We start from the raw sequence: 10,759 nt of genomic DNA on the forward strand, positions 1-10,759 counted from the left end.
ACATCAAAATAACGAAGGAGATCTCAAAGTCCTTCATTGCTGGAATCAATTCAGGAACCCCCCCTTGCTTTTGGATTGTAAATCTGTGGCCAATTTTTTTGGTCCAACATTTTGAAGGACTCATGGCCTCTGTCACCAAAGAAGATGTAGGAAAACTGGAAACAGTCACATATCCTAGGAGACGAATGCTGCCAAAAGAAAGTAGAACGCTGAGTTTTCAGCAAGTCCAAAGAATAATGCAATAATTGAGCTCTCTCTGCAAACTCAGGGCCTTGATGAACTCTTTGTAGCAGCTTTTTAACCTAAAGCCAACTTTTCTTAGCTAGAATACTCCAGAAGGAAGTTGTCTCAGTTTAATTAAACCAACTTTATCACCCTTATATACATACTACTTATAATGATTGCAAGACCCTCCTCTGTTGCCTAAACCCTGAATTACAAACAAGTCCACTTTCTCCTGTTATTAAAGAATTTCTTTTTCGAAATTTGCCTGAAAATCTCAATGACTGGACTTCTAAAGTGTTGGGTTTTTAGTAAAACAAGCCAAAAAAACACAGAAAACATCAAACAAAACAAAACAGCTGCATTCAGAGAGAGGAAATAAAGCTGACTTGAAGAATAAGAGTTATAAACATTAAAAATAAGTATCACTTGCATTCTTATTCATTTCTTTTAGAAAACTTAAAGACGTTATAGCATTATTATTTCTCATAGTATCCATATGGTAGTTGGGGATGGGGAACAATTGTCAGGTGTCTGTTGATCAAGTGGGATTACTTAACTAGTCAGCATTGGGCTTACATCAGCAAAAGTAAAGTTTATTGATTTTCAGCCCAATGAGTTCTTAATTTTGCCTTAAATGACAATACAATCACTCCAGGGGTTATAAAAGAGAAATCAGATGAGACTGTGTTTGTGTGCAGTCAATAACTTAGGCTCTTTTTAGAGGATTTTTATATAGGTTTTCGCAGAATCCATAAAATCTGCCATTCTGTCAATCCAATTCCATCGATAGGATTGTGAATAGGTCCTATTGACTATGGCATCTACAGGGTTGCATTTAGTTTATTTTGTTTCTTTCAGGGGTTGAAGTAGTTCAAAGAGTAGCTAAGAGACTCTGACACTAGTAAATAATGCTATAACTAGCATTAATTGGGTGGTTACTTTATGTGAGACACCTTGCTAAGTGTTTACTTGCATTATTTTATTTAATCCTAACAATGACCCAATGAAGCATGCCCAATTATTGCATTTTACATATGAAGAAATTGAGGCTTACTGGGGTTTAATGACTTGCATAATAGAAGATTTTTTCCTCTCCCAAGGGAATTCACTAGTAGTTATTTAGGTTTTGGGACTTCTTTCATGGTATTTCAAGTCCCTCTTTGAACACCTTATAATTTAGTCAAATTGACTCTAACGTTTGATAGTGGTTGATCAAGCTATATACCCTTTGTTTTTTCTCATAGAAACACACAGCTTGCTAGTCTGTGGCACAGCTGAGATTTGAACCTGTGTATGTCTTTCCAATATATATGCTAGGTGGTCTCCCATTATTAAAACACAAAACATAATTAGGTGGAAGACAGTGTGGTGGTTTCTCAAAAAATTAAACAAAGAATTACCGTATGACCTAGCGGTTCCACTTCTAAGTCTATACCTAAAAGAATTAAGAACAGAGACTTGGACAGGTGTTTGTACACCCATGTTCATAGCAACATTATTCACAGTAGTCAAAAGGTGGAAACAGGCAAATGTCCATCAAGGGATAAAAGAAGAAAGAAAAGGTGGTATATACATACAGTGGAAGACTCTTCAGCCTTAAAAAGGAATGGAATTCTGATACACGCTACAATACGGATAAACTTCGCAAACATTATGCTAAGTGAAATAAGCCAGACACAAAAGGACAAATATTACATCATTCTACTTAGATAAGGTACCTAGAATAACCAGTTCCATAGAGACGTAAAGTAGAATGGTGGTTGCCAGTGGTGAGGGGGAGGAAGGAATGGGAAATTGTTATTAAATACAGAGCTTCAGTTTGGGAAGATGAAAAAGTTCTGGAGATGGATGGTGGTGATGGTTGTCCAAAAATGTGAATGTACTTAGTGCCACTGAACTATACACTTAACAATGGTTAAAATGGTACATTTTCTTATACGTATTTTACCACAATAAAAAAAAGTAATTAGATTTGCACTAAAATGTGAAAGCTAAAGCCACAAAATAATACCATAATTTGAGATCTATTTTGTAAAAGATGACTCAGAAATTGAATAAGCAAATCTTAGTGTGTTCAACAGCACTGTAAATCCTATACTTCGTTTTCACTAAAGATAAACGTAAGTAACTAACAGAATGATTCTTTCAAGATCAGATACCAGATGGAACAACATGAAATACAGTGTCAGGATGAATACTAGCAAAAGTAGCTTATCTTAAGGGACAGCCAATAATATCTTATCTTACTCCTTCATCATCTTCAAAGTGAACCAAAACATGTTTCCATCAAAGGAAATCTTGAAATATTACTTGGGAAAATTGGTTCAAATTTACTCCCCAAATCTATATATTGAGAATAGTAAACACTTTGAAGGAAATATTAAATACTTTTCACCACATACTGGAATTCTTTTCAGCAATGTTTTTTAAATAATTAAATTGGCTCGTTTAAGTGCCCTAGATTCTGGCTCGGTTTGATTATTTATATACAAATATGCAAATCAGAATGATATAGGCATTCATATTCTTCGATTAGTCACTGCTTTTTCATTGCAGTTGTTTCTCTTGGTCAGAAGCTTCACAGCAATCAAATCAAATTTTACCTTTGCTCAATCCAGAGCTACGAAAGGAGCCAAATCAACTTTACAGCATTAACTTATAATATATAAAAAAGGAAATTCCCCAGATTGGCATGCTTTTCCTTCCAAAAGCTCAATAATCTTGTCAATAAACAAATTAATTTGGCAATTAAATATAGTCCCTTTTAATAAAATACAAACTCATACTCATCAGAATGTTATGATATAGACACCTCGTTTTTCTCCATTTTGTCATTATTTGGACTTTGGACTTGCTTTTTCCTGTGCTTGAACTATTTTTCTCATGTCATTGCATGAGTAGCTTCTCATCTTTCAGGCTTCAGCTCAAAAGTCACCTTCTCAGAAAAGCCAAACCCGACCACACCCTATCCAACACGGTCTCCACCATCACCCTGTCACTCGCTATGACATCACTCAGTCACTTCCGTGGTGCACTTTAACACTGTCTGAAGTTATCTGGTTTGTGGATTTGTTTGTTTATTGTCTGCCTCCCACCATTAGATCATGGTCCTCACAAGGGCAAGGCAAGGGCCATCTTGTTGCCTACTCTACTCCTCATGTCTGGCAGAGTGACATGCTCTCAGAGTAGGTAGAATTTCCCTTCTACTGTGTGAATGGACTCAGAGCTTTGCCCCCTGGGAAGCCCAGACAAACTGCTATGTTCGGCTCTTCCCTTTATGGGAGCTGCTGGGGCCTGGACGACAAAAAGATGGTCACCTACAGGCTGTTAAGAAAGATCTGTTTGCTCCATAAGCCTAACTCTACCCCAATCTAGTTTTTCCAGAGTCCCTTAAAGGAACAGTACTTATAAAGTGGTGCCTTATATTCCATTTTCCACAATCACTTGGGTCTGTAGCTTTCTTGGGCAGGCCATGAGAAGAAAGGCTTCCTGACTTAGGGAAGATTTAGACATTTCTGTATTTTCTCATTATAATGCTATCCTAACACCTTAAAATGACACATATCCTAGCAAGCTACAAGCATGAAGCTGGCCTCTCTTTCCTACTCTGTTCTCTGAGGACCAGCCTCATGCATAACATTCGCTCTGAATCCATAAGTAGTACAGTGAACCAAACAAATGAAATCCAAGCCTACTTGTCTTCCATTTTAGAGACGGAAAAATCAAGTAACATCACTGGTCTCTAGATACTTGCCTTTAGATTACAATTCACTTATGAAACTAGGAGCTTGTATTTGAATTCTGCAAAATTCTATAGTATTTTATACTCAACGATCATACATTTCTTACCATCCTCATTTTCATCAAACACTGGCGGTCTGCTGGAAGCGTTGGCTCCCATGGTCACGTTGGCCCACACCTGGATCCTCCAGTTACATTATCCTGACACAAACACTCATCTTCATGCAAAAGAGGTCTGGAAGCCTTAGCTAGATATCTAGGAGGGAAAAAGAAATGGTGTCTTTCAGTATGGTGAACTCAGAGTACCGACTGTGGCCAAAATAGTAACCCAGCCTGTACCACAGCAGGGTACATTTTGTGCCTGAAAATGATAATTTCAGAAATAACAGAGACCATCAAGCATCTGGGAGAACCCACTACATGGCCTCTTCAGTAGCAGACCTGGACTTACAAAGAAGGAGGAAAGCAAAATATTTTTCTAAGTCTGAAGACAAGTTTAAAATGAGGTCAGCAATGCTTTATTTAACAACCATAAGATAAAAATAGTATCTTATTGTGACTCTCCATATTTTTGAGAAAATATGTTAATTAAAAAAATTTTTTTTTGATATGTGATCAGCAATTTTAATTTTTTTCAGTCATAAAAATACCTTCCCTTCTGTCTTTTCTGTAGTACCCTGGAAGGTACTACAATGTAAAGGGGACAAGGTCTCAGTTTGGGCTTGACCACACCGTCAAGCTGCCGAATTTCACTAAACATGTTTCCTTTTTTCTTCCCCTGAACTTTAAGATGATAATGGTCCTAACCTCAAAGGCAAATTAAATGTAATTTAATAAATTAAATTTAATGAGACAATAGGTAAAGTATTTTCACAGCTTAAGTGCTCAATAATTGTTCGCCACTCTGAAGATCAAATGATATATTTGAGAGCTAAAAAACCCTAAAAAATGTACATTTATGGCTTTGTTCATTTTAAACAGAATCATAAAGAATTTTACTTTCCCTGAAATTGGTAAGGAGAGGCAGCCTCTAGAGTTCTGGTTCTAAAACTGACCCTGATAATAGCTTTGGGCCCGTAATTAACTTCTCATCTCTAAAATGGGAGAAACAACAGGCCCTCCTTAGGAATCACAAGCTCGGATGCCTACAAGAGCCAGGGAGAAATGCAAATCAGTGACGTGGACCAGGTGGAAGACAATAGTGCCTGGTGGGGACATTGGTGACCTGGAACATCCAGGCTCCATCTAAAAGACGTCATTGCTCTCAGATCTAAAAAGATTGTTGCGGGTCCAGCCTGGTGGTGCAGCGGTTAAGTTCGCATGTTCCACTTCTCAGCGGCCCAGGTTCACTGGTTCAGATCCCGGGTGTGGACATGGCACTGCTTGGCAAAAGCCATGCTGTGGTCGGCGTCCCACGTATAAAGTAGAGGAAGATGGGCATGGATGTTAGCTCAGGGCCAGTTTTTCTCAGCAAAAAGAGGAGGATTGGCAGTAGTTAGCCCAGAGCTAATCCTCCTCAAAAAAAAATAAATAAATAAAAATTAAAAAAAAGATTGTTGCTAAGTGGAAGCAGGGGACCAGGGGCCAGATCTTCAGATCTACCAAAAACAGGATAAAGATCCAGATTTTATACAAAACAATATTTAAAGATTCATTTTAGCTCTGTGGCCTGGGCAAATTTCACATATGGAACAAATAGAGCTTGTGGGATATAGTTAACGAGACAATGTAGGTAAGGTACCAGCACAAAGCCTGGCACATAATTTGCAAAGAATAAATGTTAGCTACTGCTGTTTTAACAGGAGCAGTATTTCCTTATCATGTATTATTTTTTTAATTTGACACCTGTTGATTGATTTCCTCTTGGACTTTTTACACATGAAGGAAATACAGATTAGAGGCAGAATTGAAGAAAGTGTTTCAAGCGAAACTGGTCTAAGGATGAGTTACTGAAAAAGAACTTGAGAAGTCCCTAAGCAAGTCTAGAAGAAAAGCTCATTTTCTCATTAGGAAAATATAAGTAAAGCCTTCATTTTGAAGGCAGACTCATTAAGGAAATGCTACTTTTCATACTAAAAGCCAACTGCTGGCAAGATGCCTTATGGACTTTTAAAAGAATCATTAAATGGAGAGCAAAGAAAGAGTCAGCAATTAGGAAGCAACCAATTAGAAGGTATGGGAGAGGGGTGGGGAGCGGGCAGGTGGTAACAGGTGGCCGGAGGAAGTTCAGGGGGATTGCTGAGATCAGGAAGATGGAGAGAACTCAACTGTGTCTCCAGGCTAAAAAACAAAGGGCTTTTAATTCCAGCGGAAAAGAGGATGAGAAAAAAGCAAGTGGGGTGCCTTAGTGTTTCATTGTGGGCTCGGGAGAAGCGAATGGGGTGCTCTGTGTGTTTTATTACTACATTTAGAGTCCAGAATAAGTGGGGAATAGTGCAAGGGATGAACCACAGATGACATTAGAGAGCACTGCTCCTAAAGAGAACATTGATTTTAAGGAATTGCAATTGTTAACATTGCACGCTGTAGCTACATTCTCTTATTTTGTGCATAAAACCTCAAGACACACAGTTTTCACACCACACCCCAATCCTGTCGTTCTTATATTTTTCTTAACACTGCAGGCTTTACTCAAGTAGCCTGTCTTCCTGCAACACAAGATGTACCAAGCTTTGACCTTGCAAGTTGTCAGAGCAGAAAGAGAGAGAGAGGACTATTATCACAATTTGCCACATTTCAGAGTTCCATTCTGATGGGTAGACAATTTTGTTCACCAAAGATCCAGCAATTTTTTAGCAGCAAGAAAATACGTAAACAAGGACCCACTGCTGTGTATGTGTGGAGGAGGTGGAGGTGGATTGGACAATGGGTGGTGGCTTCTCCACTGCCCCTGTCACACCAAATCCAGTCTAGAACTGCCTTTCTCTTTTTCTCCCCATGTGGATAAGCGAATTTGATAACTATCCCTTGTATCCAGAAAGAAATCAAACTTCCTCTGGCAGGAAAATGGAGACACATCTTTTCCATTCTGCTGAATAGGACCCAGAAGAGCTATAGGATTCTCTTCTACCAAACACCACACCCTTGCTGACCTCCTGGTACTAAATCTGCAGTGTTCCACAAGCATCATTTCAAGACATCAAGAAGACAGTTACCACCCATGGAAATGACCATCTTAAACATAGAAAATATAAGAGAAAGAACAATGTGTCTTACAGGAACATAGGGAATTTCCAGATTCTATCTTGACCTAGCCAATATCAGATTATTAACTGCAGACTTGTTCTCCAATGCCAACATTTGACCTTTGGCCTATACTTTTGGGGGCTGTCAACAGGTGAGCTTTTCTAGGCAGCTAAGGCTCCATAGGTAAAGAGGTGTTATCTTCAGGAATTGAAGAATCTATCTTGTGATGCAAGAACCAACTTCTGATAGAACTGTTTAAGTTTCATCCACAGCACGTTCAGAGGCATAACTTATTTTGGTTGCATTTGAAAAACAGAACTTCTTAAACTGAGAAATATTTATAAACACGGGGAAGAAAGAAAACATGAAAAACACCCAAGTTAACACCATGCTCAGGTGTACTGTTTAAATTTCATCAACTTTGCTTCATCATTTTTTTACATTAAAAGTTAGAGGTAAACATTATTTCCACTTTAACCTTCATGACAAATTAATTCCCCTTTCATACTTCCCAAAGATAGCCACAATCATGAATCTGGTATATATTTTACAGTCCACTTTCTACAATTCGACGTGACGTGTGCTTTAAAATAAGTCTCCTAAACGGCATTATAGAGTAGGTATATTTTTCATCTTACTGGGATCATTTACCATTATACTTCTGCGATCTAGGCATGCTGGTCGCCACAGCTCAGATTTCTTCTTTTTACATGCTGCATAGCAGTCCATTGTGTGAATACATCACATTTTATTTATCTGTGTAAAAATGTTCAAATCCTTCAGCTTCAGGGGAAAAAATCCTTGTGGCGATGAAGCCAAGCATCAAAGGCAGTTTTTGCTTGTTAGAAGCTGGATAAGAGACACGAGCAGAAAAATCTCCCACACTTACCACCCAGCAAATATTTATTGAAGTCGGCCTGTGTCTGGACCTGAAACAATGAGAGGCTGCGCGACGAGGTGGGGTACCAACAGCTGAGAAGCTAGGAGTGGTCCCGGCTCTCTCTGGTCGTGGTGGGTTATCTTGACCGCCCGTCTTTGTCTTATTTCTCTTCCCTTTTCACTTCCTAGCTTCCCAAGAGTGCTCTTAGTAGGCAGGTTTATTTAAAAGAAAGCATCTAGACCACCACTCACCTAGATCTTGGCTCTCCCTTCACGCCTTCCAAGAAGCTCAGACGGGTGCTTCTGGGGGAGCAGGGGCTAACACAGGAACTCCGAGAAACAAGGAGCAAGCTAGCAAATGCGCCTAGCCGCCTGGGCGCCCCGGGGCTGCGAGCGCGCGGGGGGCCGGGCCGGCACCTGCGGCCGCCGAGGGGTCCGAGCGCCGCCCGAGCGCTCAGCTCCTCCGGGAGGGGCGGCTCCCGGCCGGGGCAGGGGGCGGGGAGCGCCGAGCTGGCAGCCGTCCGCGGTCGGCGCCCTCCCCACAAACGACCGGGCAGTCCCTGGGCGAGGGGCAGCGCCTGGGGTCGCACGTCGCCCGGGGTGGGCGGGCGAGGCGGGAGGACGGCGCTGCGGGCGCGCTCCGAGCCGGCGGTGGGGATCCCGCGGGGACGCAGAGCGCGCCCCGACTTCCCGGCCCGAGGCCCGACGCGAACCCCCCTCCCCCCGGTACCCGGCAGCGCCGCCGAGGATGCCGGATACGGTGCTGGCGGGTATGAGCTGCAGATCTGAGATGGGGAAAGGCAGGATTTCCCTTAAGACGTTCCTCGGGGTGTTGGGAGACCTCCAAGAGAGCGCTGAGAATTGTGCAGGTCCCAACAAGTAGGATCTTTCAACGCATCTCCTGGTCTAGCCGATTTCGTCGTTTTACTGCTGAGGAAATTGAGGCACAGAGAAGGAAAATACTTGTCCAGTGTAACAACAGTTCATGGAGAGAACCTTTTCTAGACCCTGGATCTCCTGGCCTCAGTCCCATTTTTTCCACGTATTTTTGTCACGCTCAACCTCTGCGTGTGGAGCTGGGGCAGGCGATGGAGGGGCACAGAGATGAAGGCAATCCCACTGGAAGTTTCTATGTTCTCTTCCACAGCAGCTCTCTGTCCTTCCCCTTTGTAATAATCAACACGACGGCAATAATTTCTTATTCTCATCCCACTAATCCAAGGGTCACACACACTTAAACCACGGGAGAATTGGCACGTAGTTTGCTGACAGAAATGGCGAGGTTGTGTGCTCCTGGGCAGCTAGGGGCAGGGCAGAACTGGAGGGGGTAGGTCCACTCTGGGGGTGGGGTGGGGACAGCTTCTATTCAGCTCCAATATTTCCCGGCTTGTGGAAATGCCAGCTCAGTGTTGCCAAATATTTAGATTTCAAAAAAGAAGCTAGAAATGAGAACTTCCATGTGAAATTTCCCATTATTGTTAAACGTTGGTAAGTTTAAAAAATATTAAAGGGGCTGGCCCTGTGGCCGAGTGGTTAAGTTCGCGCACTCTGCTCCAGGCGGCCCAGTGTTTCGTTGGTTCGAATCCTGGGCGCGGACATGGCACTGCTCGTCAAACCACGCTGAGGCAGCGTCCCACATGCCACAACTAGAAGGACTCACAATGAAGAATATATAGCTATGTACCAGAGGGGCTTTGGGGAGAAAAAGGAAAAAAAAAATTAAAAACTATGTTGGTCCAACAATATGCACCTGTGGCTGAAATGCCTGTTTCAGACTCCCACTTTTCCATCCATGTAGATGTGGCTCCCCAGAGTGCAGGGACCATCTTGGCTGTTCACCATTTGCAGTACCAGCTCCTAGAATGGTGTCTGATGCATCTTAAATATCTGCTGAAATTGTTGAAGATGTGAGTGGTTACCTCATGGTCAAGAGCCCCATAATTTACTCTTTAAACAAATATTTCAGAGTAACTGCTTGGTCATATTATAAGCCAGTCCCTTTCCTCTTCTTTCTCTTATCTCAGCCATGGGATTACATTCTACTCTAGGAATTTAAAACTTGGAATAACCTTGAACTTCAGCTAACGCGCTCCCTCCTTTTGCATTTGGGGACCTGAGAAAGGGATTTGCCCAAAGCCACCTAAGGAGTTCGCGACAGAACTCAGTAGAAAGTCACCTTATGTTGCCAACTCCTTATGAAGAGCCTGTTGGAGAGGATCAGATGCCCTAAATGAACATTTAATGTGGAATTTTTGTCAAGTTCCAAAAGAGGGCACCTAAGTTCAGAAAAATAATAGAATTTTTAAGGAATTCATTTTGCAGAGAGGGTATTATTTTTAAGGCAAAAAGCAGGCACCTGGCTAAAACTACATTGTTTTTGTGTAACATCTGGTAGTTCACAGTGTGATTATGTTCATGGCATTGGAAATGCACTACAGATTTGTTGGACCTATGTGGTATCCACCCACCTGCCCCCAGGAGATAATGAGATCCATTTTATCACTGAGAAAACTGAAATTGCAAGAAAGTGGGCTGAGAGGAGAACTGAAGTCTCTGGGCGCCTCTTCACTAAAATCTCCTGGCTAGCTTAAGGGGCTTTGGAGTCGGGCAATCTTTCATCCAAATGCCGGCTCCACCACTTCATAGCTCTGAGATGTCAGCCAAGTCACATAAAGGCCCTGAGCCTCCGTGTTTCAATTTTAGTAAAGGGGATGACGGTCAGTCCTAT

The 10,759-nt window shown here is 41.8% G+C and overlaps 1 protein-coding gene across 1 annotated transcript in view; it reads right to left on the reverse strand.

Annotated features, from left to right (window-relative positions):
• The window catches only part of STK32A (serine/threonine kinase 32A), a 114,314-nt gene extending 105,793 nt beyond the window's left edge, over positions 1–8,521 (reverse strand). The window contains exons 1-2 of the mRNA XM_008523193.2: positions 8,284–8,521; positions 4,075–4,222 (exon numbers count right to left, since the gene is read on the reverse strand). Of these exons, the coding sequence (XP_008521415.2) occupies positions 4,075–4,126 (52 nt within the window). The 5' untranslated portion in view covers positions 4,127–4,222; positions 8,284–8,521. The remainder of the gene's footprint in view (positions 1–4,074; positions 4,223–8,283) is intronic.
• Positions 8,522–10,759: the final 2,238 nt, after the last annotated feature.

This window comes from Equus przewalskii, chromosome 13, assembly GCF_037783145.1.
Source record: "Equus przewalskii isolate Varuska chromosome 13, EquPr2, whole genome shotgun sequence".
Taxonomy (NCBI): domain Eukaryota; kingdom Metazoa; phylum Chordata; class Mammalia; order Perissodactyla; family Equidae; genus Equus; species Equus przewalskii.